The sequence below is a fragment of the Heterodontus francisci genome, chromosome 1 (assembly GCF_036365525.1).
Source record: "Heterodontus francisci isolate sHetFra1 chromosome 1, sHetFra1.hap1, whole genome shotgun sequence".
In the NCBI taxonomy this organism is placed as follows: domain Eukaryota; kingdom Metazoa; phylum Chordata; class Chondrichthyes; order Heterodontiformes; family Heterodontidae; genus Heterodontus; species Heterodontus francisci.
Window position 1 is genome coordinate 252,598,238 of NC_090371.1, and position 21,502 is coordinate 252,619,739.

The window sequence follows — 21,502 nt, forward strand, 5'->3', positions numbered from 1 at the left end:
TTCACTCCCTCCGTGTAGAGAACCAGAAGGTTTCAGACAGGCAGCTGAGATAGCTGATAATTACGAGCTTGTTTACAAGGCCAAATCCTTTTTCACTCACCCCCACAAACCCTAGAATTATAGAAGGTCGGAGGTTGAAAGGAAGGCAAGTAGCTGGGGGCAAGAAGGAACAGTTGGGAATGCCCTGGGATCTCCTCCTCAGGCCAGAAAGGAAAATGCTCAGGGTGGAAGTGAGGCCAGAAAGCCTAAATATTTCCATTGCCACAAGATGGAACACTTTGTGCAGAATGATGGAAGTTGCAGGGTAAACCCATGGGATTTATTGGGGTATGCAAGGCCAATGCAAAGAAAGGGGCCATGACTGAGAGCACGACAGATCAGGCTGTAGCGCCGACTACAGCTGTAAGGCCAAGTACAAACACCGCTGTGAGTGCGGGGGAGGTGAACAAGGTATCTGAGAGTTATAGTGAATTCTTGTCAATAGGAAAAGTAACACGTTATCCCTCAAGTGAAGCAGGTAAACCTATAGTTATACTTAGGGACACAGGAGCCATCCAAACTCCTTTGCTGGGGAAAGGCATAACGTTTCCACCGGAGACCGCATTGAATGCCAAGGTTTTAGTGAATGGTGTCGGTAATGTATGTACCCGTACCTTTGTATCGGCTGCACCTGGAGTGTGACCTAATGTCTGGAACGGTAACTGTAGAAGTTGTCCATAGTTTGCCTGTAGACTGAGTTGAGCTACTCCCTAGGGAATGATTTGGCTGCAGCGAAAGTAGTAGCTTCTCCAGTAGTCATGGAAAGACCAAGGGAAGTCAAAGAGAGAGCAGTTGCAGGAAAAGATTCCAGGAATTTTCCTTCGTGTGTAGTGACCCGAGGAATGCCTAAGCAAGTTCCATTGTCAGTGGTAAAATTGACACCACAGACAGATAGCTGAATATCTGAAACTTTTGTTGGGAATTTGGATAATCTCAAGGAAGTTTTCAGTCTGTCTTCTCTGATCAAGGCTCAGCAAGCCGATCCAGCGTTAAAGTGGCACAATCGGCTCTGACTGAAGTGGAAGAAAAAAGAGTTCCGGAAGGCTATTGTATTTAAAAATAGGATTCTGATGAGGAAGTGGAGACCTCCTCACAGGCCCATGGATGAAGAACAGACAGCAATTCACCAGGTAGACCAGATAGTGGTACCACCCAAGTATCACCGGGAAATATTAAGGATAACCCATATGAAATTCCTATGGCAGGACATGTGGGGATCCGGAAGGCCCAATCACATATAAGGCGACATTTCTACTGGCCAGGTCTTTACAAGGACGTGGTGCAGTGTTGTAAAACGTGCCATACATGCCAGATTGTGTGAAAACCACAAACTGCCATAAAACTGGCACCTCTAATTCCTATACCAGTTTTTGGGGAACCATTTAGTAGGGTATTGGTCAGCTGTGTAGGACCTTTACTGAAAACAAAAGCGTGACATCAATATATACTCACTATCATGGAGATGGCTATTTGGCTCCCAGAGGCCATTCCCTTGAGAACAATTTATGCTAAGGTAGTGGTAGAGAAGATAACCTAGTTCTTCACTTGGTGTGGATTATTGATTGAGATCCAGTCAGATCAAGGTTCCAATTTTATGTCTAAAATGTTTCAGGAAGTTATGAGTAATCTAGGTATAACACAGTTAAAGTCGTCAGCCTACCACCCACAGACACAAGGGGCTTTAGAATGGTACCATCAGACCCTCAAAATGATGATCAGCACATATTGTCATGAATATCCCCATGATTGGGATAAAGGGCTGGAATTTCTTTTGTTTGCCACCAGGGATTCATCTAATGAATCTACAGGTTTTAGTCCTTATGAATTAGTTTATGGACATGAGGTAAGACGTCCTCTAAAACTAATCAAAGACAAGTTTTTGGAACCGAGGAACAAATCTTCTTTGTTAGATTATGTATCCGTGTTCCGGGAGCGACTCACAAGAGCCTGAAAAGTGGCTCAGGAACACCTAAAAGCTTCTCAAACAACAATGGAGAAATGGGCAGACAAGCATGCCAAGACCCGAATATTTCAACTAGGGGATGTTAGTATTACTGCCTTTACAGGGTGAACCGCTGAAAGCACGGTTCAGTCAACCATATAGAGTAGTTAAAAGGATTGGTAAATTAAATTATTTAATTGACACCCCAGATTGCTGGAAAAAGAATCAGCTGTGTCACATAAATACGTTGAAACAATATCACTGATGGGAGGAGGAGCAGAAGCGAGGACAGGTGTGTCAGGTAATAGGTACAGTGAAGGATGAAAGGGATAGTGAGGATGAGGCAGAAGGTGGCCTAGACAATTCTCAAATTGAACCTCCTACTATCCGATTAGCTAATACTGAATTGTTAGGGAGATTGGACACTATGCTTTCATACTTAGATGCAGGACAACGAGAAGACCCTACAAGGCTCGTCACAGCATTTAAAGGAGTCTGTAGGGACAAACCAGAATGTACAACCTTAGCCATACATGATGTGGATGTAGGTGAATCCTTTCCTGTAAAACAGCATCCTTATTGCTCAAGTCCAGAGAAACAGGCCCAGGTGAAAGCAGAAATCCAATACATGTTGGAAAACCACCTAATTGAACCCAGTCAAAGCAGCTGGAGTTCCCCAGTGGTGTTAGTACCAAAGCCTGACCGTTCAAAAGAATTTTCATAGACTACAGAAAGGTAAATGTTGTAACAAAGGCAGACTCCTACCCAATTCCTCACTTGGAAGACTGTATTGATAGTGTGGGCAGCACCACGTTTTTTACCAAAATAGATTTGTGAAAGAGAATTTGCAAAAGCTGGAGTAACCTACCTAGGCCATAAAGTAGGGCAAGGACAAGTGTTGCCGAGAAGAGCAGAAGTACAAGCATTGATGGAGTGCCCTGCCCCAAGACTAAACGAGAAATCATGAGGTTTTTGGGGATGGGTGGTTTCTACTGCAAGTTTGTACCAGATTTCAGCACTATAGTTGATCCACTGTGTCCTCAGTACCTTGCTCTACGGCAGCGAGGCCTGGACAACGTATGCCAGCCAAGAGCGACGTCTCAATTCATTCCATCTTCGCTGCCTTCGGAGAATACTTGGCATCAGGTGGCAGGACTATATCTCCAACACAGAAGTCCTTGAAGCGGCCAACACCCCCAGCTTATACACACTACTGAGTCAGCGGCGCTTGAGATGGCTTGGCCATGTGAGCCGCATGGAAGATGGCAGGATCCCCAAAGACACATTGTACAGCGAGCTCGCCACTGGTATCAGACCCACCGGCCGTCCATGTCTCCGTTATAAAGACGTCTGCAAACGTGACATGAAATCGTGTGACATTGATCACAAGTCGTGGGAGTCAGTTGCCAGCATTCGCCAGAGCTGGCGGGCAGCCATAAAGACAGGGCTAAATTGTGGCGAGTCGAAGAGACTTAGTAGTTGGCAGGAAAAAAGACAGAGGCGCAAGGGGAGAGCCAACTGTGCAACAGCCCCAACAAACAAATTTCTCTGCAGCACCTGTGGAAGAGCCTGTCACTCCAGAATTGGCCTTTATAGCCACTCCAGGCGCTGCTTCACAAACCACTGACCACCTCCAGGCGCGTATCCATTGTCTCTCGAGATAAGGAGGCCCAAAAGAAAGAAGTTGATCCACTGATGGATTTTCTACAAAAAAATGAAAGCCAAGGTAGGGTGGCCAGAAGAGTACCAAGCATCTTTTGAGAGGCTGAAAGCCTTTGATTTGTTGGCTTCCCCAAATTTCACTAAACCTTTCAAGGTAGCAATAGATGCTAGTGACCTGGGGGTGAGTGCAGTCCTGTTACAAGAAGATGAATCGGGCATAGAAGGGCTGGTGGGATACTTTTCCAAAAAGCTAAATTGTCACCAAAAGAGATACTGTACAGTGGAAAAAGAAACCATGGGCTTATTACTAGCCCTTAAATATTTTGAAGTATGTGTCTGCCACAACTACACAAAGATGCTGGTATATACTGATCATAACCCCCTAGCCTTTGTGAAAAAATTCAAAAACCAGAATGCCAGACAATTTCGATGGAATTTAATATTGCCGCCCTATCACTTAAAGATTATCCATATTGCAGGGAAAAACAATTTGGTTTGAGTTATCTGAGTACGAAGATGGTACAAGGCAGAAGTGTATGGCAGATAAAGAGTGTAAATGTGTTTTAAATTCTTTATCTTCATCTTTTTTTCCACTCTTTGTAATGAAATGCATTGAAATATGGCATTTCATTCCTCCAAGGATGGAGATGTTATGTAAGTGCTTCCATTTTTTAAATATATTTTGAGGACTCGTGTTTAAAAATTGTGGAAATCGATTCGTTTGAAGACTGAAGAGATTTCATAGATGGTGGACTTTGTGTTTTTTTTTTAAAAAAGGTCACAGAAAGGACAACAAAGAAACCCTTACTGAAAGTCACATGTCTTAAGATAAGTAAACAGCAGGAGCCTTGATGACTAGGGAAGCTGATTACAGAGAAGTGACATGTGAAGATTTATGGTGGTCAAGAGTTGGTTTGGTTTTGGATATTGTTTTGGTTCAGTTTTGGATAAGCCTGCTAAGAGAGAAGGCACCAGCTCATCCTTTCCCATCTCTTTGAGAACCCCTAAGAATCCAGTGTGGGAAATCGAGAAAGTGATGCCGCATTTCTACTGAAAAGCTGCCAGACTAACCCTCGACGTAACCTGAAGAGAACTGTTCCAAAAAGATTCCAGTGACAGCCATCAACATGTATTGGGACGCCAGACAAAAGGCATCCCATATTTTATCCTTTTTTTCTTCAAGAATTAATAAGTATTTGGCCAAAGTATATTTTGTTTTTTTTTGTAAAAGATCTGTGCAGAAAAAACTTCTTTATTTTTTTATGTAAACGGTGTGTGTGCGTGCGTGTGTGTTGGGTTAATTTAGAAGGGAACTTTCATATTTCATGTGTTAATCAGCTTTGCATCTTTATTGAATAAGTCTTGTTTCTAATAAATTAATAATTTTGTTTATTAAAGAAACCTGGTTGGTGGATTTTATTCTGAAACTGACATAGATAAAGCATATAATTGGCCATATCAGTAACTGGGTAAAACATTTAAATATATGTTGTGACCCTTGGAGAAATGGAACTTTAGATTTTAGATTTAGAGATGCAACACTGAAACAGGCCCTTCGGCCCACCGAGTCTGTGCCGACCATTAACCACCCATTTATACTAATCCTACACTAATCCCACATTCCTACCACATCCTCACCTGTCCCTATATTCCCCTACCACCTACCTATACTAGTGGCAATTTATAATGGCCAATTCACCTATCAACCTGCAAGTCTTTTGGCTGTGGGAGGAAACTGGAGCACCCGGAGAAAACCCACGCAGACACAGGGAGAACTTGCAAACTCCACACAGGCAGTACCCAGAATTGAACCTGGGTCGCTGGAGCTGTGAGGCTGCAGTGCTAACCACTGCGCCACTAGAGAAAGACAGTGCCCTGAATAAAAAAAAAATTCTTGTATGTCACCTGTTTTTAAAAATAGGTTCTGCTTTTCCATTCCTCCTACTGAAGTGGATAGTTTCACACTTCCCTGTATTATACTGCACCTGCCACCTTCTTTCCCAAATAATTTGACTGGTCAATATCCCTTTGCAGCTGCTTTTGCATCCATCTTGCAGCTTACTTTTCCAACTACCTTTGTATTGCACGTGTTGTGTGAGTGAACCGAAGCCTATCCCTTTGATAACCAAGTTGGAAGTGGCTTTGTTGAAGTAGCACACAGAAGACCATCATATAAAAGTGTTAAAATGTTTGTCAACTAAGGTCACCACCAGTAATTTGAAAATAAAGCATTTCTGTTGTTTTTCTACCACTTAAGCCACTTGGTGATTTCACACACCTCTAATTTTATTTTCAATAACGTTTCTCCTAATAAGTTATAGATCTCCATGATTTCAGAGCAACTTTCCTGTGACACCAAAAAACAGCTTAACTGACTTCAGTATTTGATGTTTGTAGATTTAATACCTTGCAGTACAAATAGACCTCTGTTGCTTGAGTTTTGAATGTATTCTTTCCAGTGAAATAGTTGTTCCACATCTCACAGCTCAATATTTTCTATTAATGTGGAGGATTAATTCTTACCTACGTTGGATATTCCTACCATTTTTAGCATTATGTAGTAGCTAGTGACATGTTAATATTGCTTTGCTTTGTATAGGTGACACCGCTGTACAAGACTATGAAGCAGCTTCACTTGCAGCATGCACAAACATGATATAACATTTTGACTGACAATACGTAGGACTGAAGTGGAAATGTAGAAGGAGCTAAGACAGCTTCAGGGATGTTACAAAAAGGAGTAATTAACTATGCTAAGTTACGATAATTTTTTAATTATTTGTTCTCTGGATATAGGCAACTGGCATGCCCAGAATTATTGCTGATCCCTACTTACCTGTGAAGGAAGTTGTTGGCCTTCACCTTGAACTGCTGCAGGCTTTATAGTGATGGTGCTCCCATAATGGTGCTCAGTAGGAAATTCCAGAATAGCAAAGATAAAGAAATGGCAATATATGTCCAAATTTTAGAATAGTGTGAGAACTAAATGGTAGCTTTGAGATAATGGTGTTCTCAATATATTGATGCTCTTGTCCTGCTCAGTGGTAGCTGTTTTAAGGGAGGGAGGTGCTGTTGAAGTAAAATTGGTAAGTTTTTTTTTAGTATTTGTGGGATGTGGGCATCACTGACTAGGCCAGCATTTATTGCCCATCTCTAATTGCCCTTGAACTGAGTGGCATTTCCGAGGGCAGTTAAAAGTCAACCACATTGCTATGGGTCTGGACTCGCATGTAAGCCAGACCAGATAAGGACGACAGATTTCCTCCCTTAAAGAACATTAGTGAACCAGATGGGTTTTTACAACAATCATTTCAAATTTCACCATCTGCCGTGGTGGGATTTGAACCCATGTCTCCAGAGCATTAGCCTCGGTTCTGGATTACTAGTCTAGCGACATTACCACTAACGCCACCGCCTCCCCTCAAGTTACTGCAATGCATCCTGTAGATCATACAAACTGCAGCCATAATATGTCAGTGATGGAGGAGGGGTGAGTATTGAGCCTTTGTGCCAGGGGCATCAATGAAGCAAACAGTTATTTCCTGGATGGTATTGATCATAAGTGTTGCGGTTGCACTTTCCCAGGCAAGTAGTGTGTATGTCATCTTCTTCCTGACTTGAGTCTTGTAGATATTAGAGATGCTTTAAGGGGTGGGAGATGAGCTATTCATCACAGAATACATAACATCTACAATGTTCCTGCAGCCATGTGTTAATGTGGTTTAACCAATTAAGCTTTTGATCAGTGCTGGCCACAAAGTTGTTGTTGATGGACTTGGTAATGGCACTGTTGAAAACCAGTGGGAGTTAAACAGGTGCTTCATCTACACTGAAGAGCACAAGTACGATGATGCTACTTTGATTTTGACTAAACACTGACTCCAAAAGTATGGGGTTGAGCAATTTTGGTAAATCTCAGTTGTGCAAGTTTGAGCAGCAGGTGTTTGTATACAGTTAGAATTTACATACAACCTGTACTACTTGCAGAAATACAACATATTTTAGCAATGTGGCAAATTGTTAGAATTGCTTTTCAGTGAGGTTGTAATTTTTACTATTGACTTGTACTTTTGATCTTTAAAGCAATTCTTCACGCAAATTCTTCTCTTGGACTTTTATTATATTTTTAAGGGTTACTTGATTGGCAATCATCTGCCCAAAGAAGACCTCCTTGACATTGCACTTTACTGCCAGCATTATTGCTTACTACCCCTAGCAGCAGAGCAAAGGATTGGTCAACTGATCATTTGGCGAGAGACGTTTCCATATAGACGCATTTTATCAAGTCACGAACTGATCATTGAGGGTTACCAAGAGCCAAAAGGAAGATACTTTTTGCTAATTGTTGGTTTGGTATGCATTAAATTATGTTTATATATATTTTCTTCTGATATGTAGTGTAGTGCTGTTCCAATGCAAGTAAGTAATAGAAAGTTATAGTTCATGAATCTTTGGGCGATAGCACTTCACCTGATGATTCAGTTACTGATGTCATTTCCTTTGTCATAGAAGTAATTGCAGCTTAAATGTGTAACTTCCTAATTAATGGATATTTGAAATAATTTTGGTCATTCCATATAGAGTCATAGATGTATACAGCACAGAAACAGGCCCTTCGGCCCATCGTGTCTGTGCCGGCCATCAAGCACCTAACTATTCTAATCCCATTTTCCAGCACTTGGCCTGTAGCCATATATGCTATGGCGTTTCAAGTGCTCATGTAAATACTTCTTAAATGTTGTGAGGGTTCCTGTCTCTACCCCCTCTTCAGGCAGTGCGTTCCAGATTCCAACCACCCTCTGGGTGAAAAGTTTTTCCTCAAATCCCCTCTAAACCTCCTGCCCCTTACCTTAAATCTATGCCCCCTGGTTATTGACCCCTCCGCTAAGGGAAAAAGTTTCTTCCTATCTAACCTATCAATGCCCCTCATAATTTTGTATACCTCAATCATGTCCCCGGTCAGCCTTCTCTGCTCTAAGGAAAACAACCATAGCCTTTTCAGTCTCCCTTCATAGCTGAAATGCTCCAGCCCAGGCAACATCCTGGTGAATCTCCAGTGCAATCACACCCTTCCTATAGTGTGGTGCCCAGAACTGTACACAGTACTCCAGCTGTGACCTAACTAGCATTTTATGCAGCTCCATCATAACCTCCCTGCTCTTATATTGTATGCCTCAACTAATAAAGGCAAGTATCCCATATGCCTTCCTAACCACCTTAGCTACCTGTGCTGCTGCCTTCTGTGATCTATGGCAAGTACACCAAGGTCCCTCTGACCTTCTGTACTTCCTAGGGTCCTACCATTCATTGTATATTCCCTTGCCTTGTTAGTCCTCCCAAAATGCATCACCTCACACTTCTCAGGATTAAATTCCATTTGCCACTGCTCCGCCCATCTTACCAGCGCATTTATATCGTCCTGTAATCTAAGGCTTTCCTCCTCACTATCTACCACACCACCAATTTCCGTGTCATCTGCGAACTTTCTTATCATACCTCCTATATTCACATCTAAATCATTAATGTACACTACAAACAGCGAGGGTCCCAGCACCGATCCCTGCGGTACACCACTGGTCACAGGCTTCCACTCGCAAAAACAACCCTTGACCATTACCCTCTGCCTCCTGCCACTAAGCCAATGTTGGATCCAATTTGCCAAATTGTCCTGGATCCCATGGGCTCTTAACTTCTTAACCAATCTCCCATGCGAGATTTTATCAAAAACCTTACTGAAGTCCATGTAGACTACATCAACTGCTTTACCCTCATCTACACATCTAGTCACCGCCTCGAAAAATTCAATCAAGTTAGTTAGACACGATCTCCCCCTGACAAAGCCACGCTGACGATCCCTGATTAATCCCTGCCTCTCCAAGTGGAGATTAATCCTGTCCCTCAGAATTTTTTCCGATAGTTTCCCAACCACTGATGTTAGACTCACAGGCGTATAATTACCTGGTTTATCTCTGCTACCCTTCTTGAATAATAACACCACATTCGCTGTCCTCCAGTCCTCTGGTACCTCTCCTGTGGCCAGAGAGAATTTGAAAATTTTAGATTAGATTAGAGATACAGCACTGAAACAGGCCCTTCGGCCCACCGAGTCTGTGCCGACCATCAACCACCCATTTATACTAATCCTACACTAATTCCATATTCCTACCACATCCCCACCTGTCCCTATATTTCCCTACCACCTACCTATACTAGTGACAATTTATAATGGTCAATTTACCTATCAACCTGCAAGTCTTTTGGCTTGTGGGAGGAAACCGGAGCACCCGGAGAAAACCCACGCAGACACAGGGAGAACTTGCAAACTCCACACAGGCAGTACCCAGAATCGAACCCGGGTCCCTGGAGCTGTGAGGCTGCAGTGCTAACCACTGCGCCACTGTGCCGCCTGTGTCAGAGCCCCTGCTATCTCCTCCCTCGCCTCACATAACAGCCTGGGATACATGTGGGCCTGGGATTTATCCACTTTTAAGCCCACTATAACAGCTAATACTTCCTCCCTTCAATGCTAATATGTTCAAGTATATCACAATCCCCCTCCCTGATCTCTACACCTACATCGTCCTTCTCCATAGTGAACACAGATGAAAAGCAATCATTTAAAACCTTACCTATCTCCTCTGACTCCACGCACAGATTGCCACTTTGGTCACTAAAGGGCCCCACTGTTTCCCTGGTTATCCTCTTACCCTTAATATACTTATAAAACGCCATAGGATTTTCCTTTATCTTGCCTGCCAGTGTTTTTTCATGTCCCCTCTTCGCTCTCCTAATTACGTTTTTTGATACCCCCCTACACTTTCTATACTCCTCTAGTGCCTCCGCTGTTTTCAGCGCTCCGAATCTGCCGTAAGCCTCCTTTTTTTTCCTGATCCAATCCTCTATATCCCTTGACATCCAGGGTTCTCTGGACTTGTTGGTCCTACCCTTCACCTTAACGGGTACATGTTGGCTCTGAACCCTCACAATTTCCTCTTTGAATGACTCCCACTGATGTGATATAGACTTTCCTACAAGTAGCTGCTCCCAGTCCACTTAGGCCAGATTCTGTTTTATCATATTGAAATCGGCCTTCCCCCAATTCAGTACCTTTATTTCTGGCCCGTCTTTGTTCTTTTCCATAACAACCTTAAATCTTACAGAGTTTTGGTCACTATCCCCGAAATGCTCCACCACTGACACTTCTACCACTTGTCCAGCTTCATTCCCTAGAATTAGGTCCAGTACTGCCCCTTCTTTTGTAGGACTTCCTACGTACTGGCTCAAAAAGCTCTCCTGTATGCATTTTGAGCATTCCACCCCCTTTAAGCCTTTTACACTAAGACTATCCCCGTTGATATTAGGTAAGTTGAAATCCCCTACTATTATTACCCTATTATTTTTACACCTCTCAGAGATTTGCCAACATATCTGCTCCTCAATCTCTCCCTGACTGTTTGGAGACCTATAGTACACTCCCAGCCAAGTGACTCTGTAAATAGTCACTAGTTGGGGCCATCTGCATGAACCATCCCTAACAGTAAAAGACTATCAAAAGCTTTACTAGCACAAATATGGAGTAAATAAAGGCCACTTATTTTATCAAGGTATCATGGACTGACCCAACTTACATAATCTGCAGGAAGTGAATTACAGATAAAATTAACATGAAAACAATGTTATCATAAAAGTTGAATGCATTTGTCTGAAATGCCAAATATCAGTCAAATCCCAATACATATTCAACTCAACCCCAGCCAGTTAGAATCTAAAATGACATCTCCATGTGCCAGTAGCTCAGGAATCACTTGCACTGCAGAATGCTTGTCATTTATGTCTGCTGTTGTCTTTATAGTATTCAGTTCCATTTTGATTGACATAGCAATGTAAAACTCTGTGAGTAGTTTGTAGATTCCTCATGGTCAGAGTCAAGAGCATCTTCTTTGTTCCCTGTTCCTCCTCATAACCCTTCCTTTCTCTACCCTTTTGCCTCCAACTTTCTTTCCAACTGGATCCTTCCCATGCTAACTCCTGACCACCCTACTTTGTTTCCTCAGTCCCGTGCTTAGTGACATTCAACCATCCATATCCTTCCAAATGGTTCCTATATTCTTTAAAACTCCCATCTTCAACCACAATACTGCCCTTAACCTTCCATTCTCCACAACTTCTGGCTCATCTTCAACCTTCTCTTTCTCTCAAATTTTAGAGTACATTGTTGCCTAACAATTATTCTCGCATCATTCCTGCAACTTCCTGTTCAAAATTCTTAAATCCTGCTTTCACTCCACCTAGAGAAATAAGCCTGTGCCAGTCAGTCACAGATAACATTCTGTGTGAACGAGACTTCAGCTCACATTCCGTCCTCACCCACCCAGCTGCCTTTGAGGCTCTCAACCACTCCATCCTATTCCAGCATTTCTCCACTATACACTTTACTGGCACTAAGCTCTAAGCAAAATAGCAGTCATGAAGAAAATAATGGTACTAAGAATGGCAAATCACCAGGACCAGGTGATTTCAATTCCAGGATTTTAAAGGAAGTAGGTGTGAACATTTTAACGATAATCTTCAGACGTGTTCTTGATTCAGGGACTGTTCCTTTAGATTGGAAAATTGTGCATGTCACTCCCTATTAAAGAAAGGAGAGAGAGGAAAATTGGGGAACAACAGACCAGTTAGTCTAACATCCATTGTCAGGAAATTACCAGAGTCTCTAATTAAGGATAGAGTGACTGAACACCTTGAAAATTTTCAGCTGATCTGTGAGAGCCATCATGACTTTGTAAAGAATAGGTCATGCCTGACAAACCTGTTTGAATAAGAGATAACTAGCAGACAGGAGAATGCCTATGAATGTTATTTATGTGGACTTCCTGAAGGCATTTGATAAAGTCCCTCATAAGAAAATGTTAGCTAAAGTTAAAGCTCGTGGAATTGAAAGCAAATTGTTGACCTGGTTTGGAAATTGGTGAGTGGCAGGAGACAAAAAGTAGGGATAATAGGAAGGTACTTAAATTGGCAGTATGTGACTAGCAGTCTCCTGAAGGTATCTGTGCTGGGGCCTCAACTGTATTTATTAACAACTCAGATGGTGGCATAGAAAGCCTCATATCCAAGTTTTCACAAAGATGGGAGGCATTGTAAACGGTGTAGATGAAAGCATAAAATTACAAGAGATAGTCGTAGATTAAGTGACTGGGATAAACTGTGGCAAATGGATTTTAATGTTGGTAAATGTGAGGTCATCTACTTTGGACCTAAAAAATATAGAACAGAGTACTTTCTAAATGGTGAAAAGCTAGAAACAGTGGTGGTCTAAAGAGAGTTGAGGGTCTATGTTCATAGATCATTAAAATGTTACAAACAGGCACTGGAAATAATCAAAAAGGCTAATGAAATGCAAGAGGACGAGAATACAAGAGGGTATAAGTCATGATTCAGCCAGACAAAGCCCTAGTTAAACTACACCTGGAGTACTGTCCGCATCTCTAGGCACCACACATTAGGAAGAAAATATTGGCTTTGGAGGGAGTGTAGTGTAAATTTACCGTAATGATACTAGATTCCAAGGGTTACATTATGAGGAGAGATTACGCAAACTAGGGTTGTATTCCCTGGAATTTAGAAGATTAAGGGGTAATTTGATTTAAGTTTTTGAGATAATGAGGGGAAAATATAGGAAAAGATAGTATGCAACTACTTCAGGTGGTTGGGGAATTTATGACTAGGGGAACAATCAAAAAATTAGAGCCAGACCTTTCAAGAGTGTAATTAGGAAACAATAATACACTGTCACGCACATCGGAGGTGCGATGATGCAACATTCACGGGAGTAACTCTGAAGAGTTATGAAAAAACAGACTTTGTCTTTTTAAAAATAAAAGAACTTCTATTTTTTTAAAGTGAAAAATGATCCAAAATGGCCACTGAAGAGAATGGAATTAACCTTTTGTATAGTCAAATAGTCTGACAAAGACAAAGGACAAATCTTCAAAGCCAAAAGGTGATAATGAAACCCATCTCACACCTATCATCGGAACATTCCATAATTGAACGTCATATTCTAAAACAAAGGAGGAGTGAAGTAGCCACGTCCTGGGCCATTGTGCGATTACCACGGGAGTGGGGGGGGGGGGGGGGGAAACAGTATGTCTCCTAACAGAAGGTGAGAAGTGACAGTTTGACCTTTTAAAAAAAAAAGCCAGAAAGAGAGAGACTGACACAGAAGGTGAAGCTACTTGTAACTGCTAACATTTCAGAAAACACATGCCCTGCTGGAAAAAATACAACATCTATATCATACAGCAGAGAGAGAGCTAGAAGTGACCCACCATCTTCAGCAGAACCTTCAATCAAGAGAAAAATCTGCAATCATCACAGGCCTGCAACCCTCTATAACTTGAGTCTCGAGAATTCAACAGGTTTATCGTAACCCTTCTTCCCCTGCTAAAACCCGTCTACCTCTTTCATTTCTCTATGTTTCCTGTGTGTGTGTGCGTGAGCGAATGTGTGAGTGAAGCGATTGTGACAATTTTGGGATAAGGCGTATTGATCAATAAACAATTGACTTTCTGTTTTTAAAAACCTACAAGAAAACCTGTCACTGTCGTCTTATTTGAAAAATAAAACACATAGGGGCTAAACTCTAAATACAAATACTCTTGCTGTAGTCAGGTGGGGAGTTAACAGTGGGACCCACCCACGTCACACCACATGCTGTAACAAATTGGGGGCTTGAAGCCAGGATCTGAACCACAAGACAAACGAGAGATTTAGAAAACGGGAGGAAAATTGACCTCTAAAATTGTGGAAAAATAAACTAACAGGTTTTCTTGTATTTTTTTTTTTTCTACATACTAGAAACAAAAGAGATGGCCACACTTAATGCTAGGGAGTTTGTAGAGCAAGGAGAGCTATCCCATAATAAATTTTAGCAAATTAAATGTTGAAGATTTTAAAAGCTTAACTACAGAGATGAGAATCACTTTCAGACAAAAAGCAAAGAAACCTGAACTGGTGAAAAGTCTAGCCAGCCATTTTAAACTCACTGTATCGGTACCGTTTCCTGCTTCTGCCCCAAACTGGAAAACTTTATCAACTTTGCTTCTAACTTCCACCCTTCTCTCACTTTTACATGGTTCATCACCGACACTTCCCTTCCCTTCCTAGACTTCTCTGTCTCCATCTCTGGGGATAGGCTGTCCACTAATATTCATAATAAGCCCACCGACTCTCACAGCTACCTCGACTACACTTCTTCACACCCTGCCTCCTGTAAGGACTCATTCCATTCTCCCAGTTTCTCCGTCTCCGATGCATCCGCTCTGATGATGCAACCTTCCACGACAGCGTTTCTGATATGTCTTCCTTTTTCCTCAACCGAGGATTCCCCCCCCACTGTAGTTGACAGGGCCCTCAACTGTGTCTGGCCCATTTCCCGCACCTCTACCTCACCCTTTCCCCTCCCTCCCAGAACTGCAACAGGGTTCCCCTTCTCCTCACTTACCACCCCACCAGCCTCCACATCCAAAGGATCATCCTGCGCCATTTCCGCCACCTGCAGTGTGAAGCCACTACCAAACGCATCTTGCCCTCCCCTCCCCTGTTAGCATTCCGAAGGGATCATTCCCTCCACGACACCCTGGTCCTCTCCTCCATTACCCCCAACACTTCGTCCCCTTCCCACTTCACCTTCCCCTGCAATCGCAGGAGGTGTAATACCTGCCTATTTACCTCCTCTCTCCTCACTATCCAAGGCCCCAAGCACTCCTTTCAGGTGAAGCAGCGATTTACTTGTACTTCTTTCAATTTAGTATACTGTATTCGCTGTTCACAATGTAGTCTTCTCTACATTGGGGAGACAAAACGCAGATTTGGTGACTGCTTTGCGAAACACCTCCGCTCCGTCCGAAAGCATGACCCTGAGCTTCCGGTTGCTTGCCATTTCAACCCCCCCCCCCCGCTCTCATACCCACATCTCTGTCCTGGGATTGCTGCAGTGTTCCAGTGAGCATCAACGCAAGCTCGAGGAACAGCATCTCATTTAGCGATTAGGCATGCTACAGCCTGCCAGACTGAACATTGAGTTCAGTAATTTCAGAGCATGATGGGGCCCCCCTTTTTATTTTTAGCTATTTTTTCTTTTTTATTTGCTTATTTTATTTCATTTTGTTTCTTCATTCATTTTTTTTACCATGTGCCAACCCACTGCTTTTTTTGTCATGTCTGTGCTTTGGGCCAGGTTGTTGTATTTTTCTGTCAGTTAACACCCTCTCTGCACTAATGCTTTGTTCTTCACACCATTAACATACCGTTTGTCTTTGCTCCATGACCTTCTGGTCAATTATTCTCTGTGACCTTCTCCTATCAACACCTTCTCTTTGGTTATCTCTTGCCCCACCCCTGCTTTATTTACTTAAACCCTATTACACTTCTAGCCTCTGCCAGTTCTGATGAAAGGTCACTGACCTGAAACGTTAACTCTGCTTCTCCCTCCACAGATGCTGCCAGACCTGAGTATATCCAGCATTTCTTGTTTTTATATCATGTAAACCTATCCCTGAACTGGATGAGGAAAGCCTAGAATCTGAGTTTGAACAAATAACTTTAGCCAGAATCCAGTTACAGATGAAAAGGAAAGAAATACAGTTTCAGCATCAAAAGGAAAAAGAGGAAAGAGAGTTTCAGAAGGAAAAAGAGGAAAGGGAGATGCAGTTTCAGAAGGAGTGAGAGGAAATACATCGGTTGGAGACTTGGGCGGAGAAATGGCAGATGGAGTTTAATCCGGGCAGAGAGATCTGGGCGTACAGGTCCACAGGTCACTGAAAGTGGCAATGCAGGTGGATAAGGTAGTCAAGAAGGCATACGGCATGCTTGCCTTCATCGGTTGGGGCACAGAGTATAAAAATTGGCAAGTCATGTTGCAGCTGTACAGAACCTTAGTTAGGTCACACTTAGAATATTGTGTGCAATTCTGGTCGCCACACTACCAGAAGGACGTGGAGTCTTTGGAGAGGGTACAGAGGAGGTTTACCAGGATGTTGCCTGGTCTGGAGGGCATTAGCTATGAGGAGAGGTTGGATAAACTCGGATTGTTTTCACTGGAACGATGGAGGTGGAGGGGTGACATGATAGAGGTTTACAAAGTTATGAGCGGCATGGACAGAGTGGATAGTCAGAAGCTTTTTCCCAGGGTGGAAGAGTCAGTTACTAGAGGACATAGGCTTCAATTGAACTTGCCTCTTCCGCGTTCTCAGGCAGCGCATTCCAGACCTTAACCACTCACTACGTGAAAACGTTTTTCCTCATGTTACTTTTGCTTCTCTTACCAAATACTTTAAATCTGTGCCCTCTCGTTCTCGATCCTTTCACAAGTGGGAACAGTTTCTCTCTATCTACTCTGTCCAGACCTCTCATGATTTTGAATACCTTTATCAAATCACCTCTCTGCCTTCCCTTCAAGGAAAACAGTCCAAACTTCTCCAATCTATCTTCATAACTGAAATTCCTTATCCCTGGAACTATTCTTGTGAATTTTTTCTATACTCTCTCCAATGCCCTCCCGTCTTTCCTCAAGTGCGGTGCCCAGAATAGGACGCAGTACTCCAGCTAAGGCTGAGCTAGTGTCTTATACAAGTTCAACATAAATTCCTTGCTCTTGTACTCTATGCCCAGGATATTTTATGCTTTATTAACCGCTCTCTCATCTTGTACACATATACACCTAGGTCCCTCTGCTCCTGCACCCCCTTTAGAATTGTACCCTTTATTATGTATTGCTCCATGTTCTTCATCTGCCACCTGTCTGCCTATTCCACCAAATTGTCTATGTCCTTTTAAAGTTCTACACTATCCTGCTCACACTTCATAATACTTCCAAGTTTCGTATCATCTGTAAACTTTGAAATTGTGCCCTGTACACCATGGTCTAGGTCATTAATATATATCAGGAAAAGCAAGGGTCCCAACACAGTTCCCTGGGGAACTTCACGACAAACCTTCCTCCAGCCCAAAAAAAATCCATTAACTACTACTCTTTGTTTCCTGTCACTCAGCCAATTTTGTATAACTACCTAATTACCCTGACAGAAGGAAAAAAACAAAGACTGTGTCATATGAACATGCAGAAAAGATATTACAGCCAGGAACTAGATCGATCAGAAAGCGTGTGCCAAGCAGTAAAAGTGATAGAGGAAGAGAGCAGTAGTGGGGACGAACTGGACAAGAATGAGAGCCCTGAAAACTCTCAAATTGAACTCCTACCGCAGTACCTTGCTTTATGGCAGTGAGGTCTGGACAACGTATGTCAGCCAAGAAATTTCAGTTTTTTCCCCTTTCAGGTAGGTGTCACACACATCGGAGGTGCGATGATACAACATTCATTGAGTAACTCTGAAGAGTTATGATAAAATGGACTTTCTTTTTAAAAAAAACCTCTATTTTTACAAAAAGTGAACAGTGGTCCAAACTGACTGCCGAAGAGAAGGGGGGTTAACCTTTTCTACATTTAAATAGTTTGACAAAGACAAAAGACAAATCATCAAAGAAACATTCCAGAATTGAATGTCATCTTCTAAAACAAAGGAGGTGTGAAGTAGCCACATTCTGGGATATTGTGCGATCACCATGGGCAAGAAACCAGTATGTCTCCTAACAGGACATGAGAAGTTACATTTTTCAAAAACAAAGACAGCCAGAAAGAGCGAGAGAGACTGACCCAGAAGTTGAAGCTACTTGTAACTGCTGGCATCCCAGAAAACCAGAAAACACATTCCCTGCTGTATAAAAATCTGACATCTACATTATACAGCAGAGAGAAAGCTATTGAGACCCACCATCATCAATAGAACCTTCAATCAAGAGAGAAATCTACACTCATCACAGGCCTGCAACCCTCTATAACTCAAGCCTCAAGAGAATTCAACAGTTTTATTGTAACCCTTCTCCACCCCCCCCATTAAAACCCACCTACCTCTTTCATTTCTCTATCTGTTTCTTTGCGTGTGTGTGTGTGTGAATGAGTGAGTGAATGCGGTTGTGACAATTTTGGGATAAGGCGTATTGATCAATAAACAATTGACTTTGTTTTTGAAAACCTACAAGAAAACATGTTGCCGTCTGTTAATTTGAAAATAAAACACAAAGGGGCTAAACTGTATATACAAATACGCTTGCTGCGGTCAGGTGGGGGGTTGAACAGTGGGAATCACACACGTCACGCCACGTGGCCATAACAGTGCACAAAATATGTTCGATGCTAGATCAGTTGTTAATTTTGAATCTGAAATTGATAGATTTTTGTTACTTGAAGGTATTAAGGGATATGGGCAAAGGTATGTATGTGGAGTTAGGTCACAGAACAACCACGATCTCACTGAATGACATAACAGGCTGAAATGGCTGTTCCTATGTACCTGTGTTCATTGCGCTTGATATGTTACACTCCTGACTCTCATACTATCGATATTATATTTCCTCCAACTGTACCCTTTTGTTTACCTCTTGTGTACGCAAAGGCTCCATTCGTAGTCCCCTTACATAGAATATTTATGGCACATAAGGAAGCCATTCAAACCACTGTGTGTGTGCCGGCCAAAAAAAAGAGTTGTCCCACTTTCCAGCTGCTGTTCGGTAGCCCTGTAGGTTACAGCTCTCATGTGCATATCAAGGCTTTTTGTAAATGTGATGAGGGTTTTGCCATTTACCACCCTTTCAGGTAGACCCCCATCACCCTGTGGGTGAAATAAATTCTCCTCAATTTATCTAATCCTTCTACCAATTATTTTAAATCTATGCTCCCTGATTATTGACCTCTCTCTCATTTTTAGGGTATGCTTGATGATGTCATCCAGAAGCATTAGGTCAGCTTTCACTTGGCTAATGATAGTTGGCTCTGCCTGTTCCTATTAAAGAAAGACTTTCATATATGTACCATCTTTCACAATCTCAAGGTGTCACAAAGTGCTTTTCGGTCAATGAAGTACTTTAAGTGTAGGCACTGTTGTAATGTAGGAAACACGGCTACCAATTTGTGCCTCACAAGGTCCTACAAACAGCAATGTGATAACCAAATAATCCTTTTAATGATGTTAGATGAGGGGTAAATATTGGCCAGAGCTTGGGGGAGAACACCCGTGCTCTTGAAAGTAATGCCATAGGGTCTCTTATGTCCACCTGAGGGGGCAGACCAAACCTTGGTTTGACAGCAGCACTGACAATGCAGCCCTCCTTCAGTACTCTGTACTGAGGTTTTGTGCTTCGATCTTTGGAATGGGACTTGAGCCCACAACCTGCTGACTCAGAAGTGAGAGTGCTAATACTGAGCCACTGCTGACTTAGTATTAACCCCTATGTGGAAGGATTTTGTAACTTAAAAAATAGGGTTTTACGTATAAAATTATAGAAAACAAATTTTATTTCTTTCTTGCAGAATGTTGTATGTAAAGAGACACCAGAATTTCTGAGTGTTGTGTGATTCTGAATTTATAATTCAGTTTTTCTAAGAAGTGCTCAAACAGCAGAGATAGGAAAAATCAGATTAGCATTCAGTGGAATAACATATAAGTATCACATCTGAAATTGATTTTGCAGTGGCCAAAATACCACATTTGTTTGTTCCTTTTGATGACTATTGTATCAGATCTAGATTTAAAAAAGTCAATAAAGTCAGGACAGAAGAAGGCTGTGCAGTTCTTTGAAAGGTATCTGATTAGTTTCACTCCTCTGCTCTTTGTCCATAGCCATTTCCTTTTGATCAATAGTATTTGGACCTTTTTATTAATAGTATTTGATAAGTTCTTTTAGCATTTGAAACTAATTAAGACTTTTATCTCTTCAGAGGCACTTGATGCTCTGTGTGCTGCTGGAAGCAGGAGGTTGTGCATCCAAAGTAAATGGAAATCCAGGGCCAGACACTGTTTATGTTGACCAAGTTAAAACAACCTTACTTCAGCTTGAGGGACTCGAAGCCAGTATAGAAGATAGGCTGCATAGCCCCTCCACTGCATGCCTGTCATGTGCTGATTGGTTCCTTCCTTCTTCTCGTGACAAGTTTGAAAGTATCAGCAGTTCTCCTATCATCAAGTTGCAAGGTACAACTAAATCAACTCAATCACCAACAAGCCGAAGGACACTATTTGGAGAGTCCAGCTTAAGGATGTTGAAGTCTAGTCCTCCAAGGAACAGTGGCATCTCTGACAATGGTGGTGAAAGACCTGGAGATGCTGGTTCCTTCAATATGAACTTTAGTCCATATTCCACATCTGACATGATCAAGAAACATCCTCGAAGAGAGTCCCAAGGTGCTGGTGGATATGAGGGCAGTGGAAGTGTATTTAAGGTAAGGCGATAAATCTGAAGTGGTAGATAATCATGACAATGGAAAGCCACTGTTATCTGAGCAGATGGAGAGGAATTCAGAGAGCCTGGCTCCTGTGGGTCTCTACCAATTTTTTTGCCCTTTGTGAAATTCCAGTGGGGATCAGTGGGGGGATGCATCAAAAGGGGAGGTGTGATGTCACCAGCAAGAAATACCACCAGTTCCACCTCCTTTGCAAGAAAAGCTGGGGAGTGCATCCATTCCATGCCTAACATAGAGCAATCAATTGCTATTCGGAAATCAGCAACTGTTAGTTATTGACATCTTGCATCTGTCGAAAAAGGAAATGGGATGTTTGGCTAGAATCCATGTGCCCTCCCACCCACACCCCCCACCCCCACCTGCCCCTGGCCCCGATGGGATGGGCTCTCTTATGCTAATTATTATGATCTCCATGGAGATCAACAAACCAAAAGGACAGAATTTACTGAAAGACCACAAACTTCTATAACTTTCATTTAACAATCAATTCAAAATCAACA

The 21,502-nt window shown here is 42.3% G+C and overlaps 1 protein-coding gene across 2 annotated transcripts in view; it reads left to right on the top strand.

Moving 5' to 3' along the window:
* Positions 1–21,502, top strand: part of intu (inturned planar cell polarity protein) — a 239,930-nt gene that overhangs the window by 180,035 nt on the left and 38,393 nt on the right. For both annotated transcript variants that reach the window (XM_068042834.1, XM_068042826.1), the window contains exons 11-12: positions 7,775–7,996; positions 20,481–20,981. In XM_068042834.1, the coding sequence (XP_067898935.1) occupies positions 7,775–7,996; positions 20,481–20,981 (723 nt within the window). The remainder of the gene's footprint in view (positions 1–7,774; positions 7,997–20,480; positions 20,982–21,502) is intronic.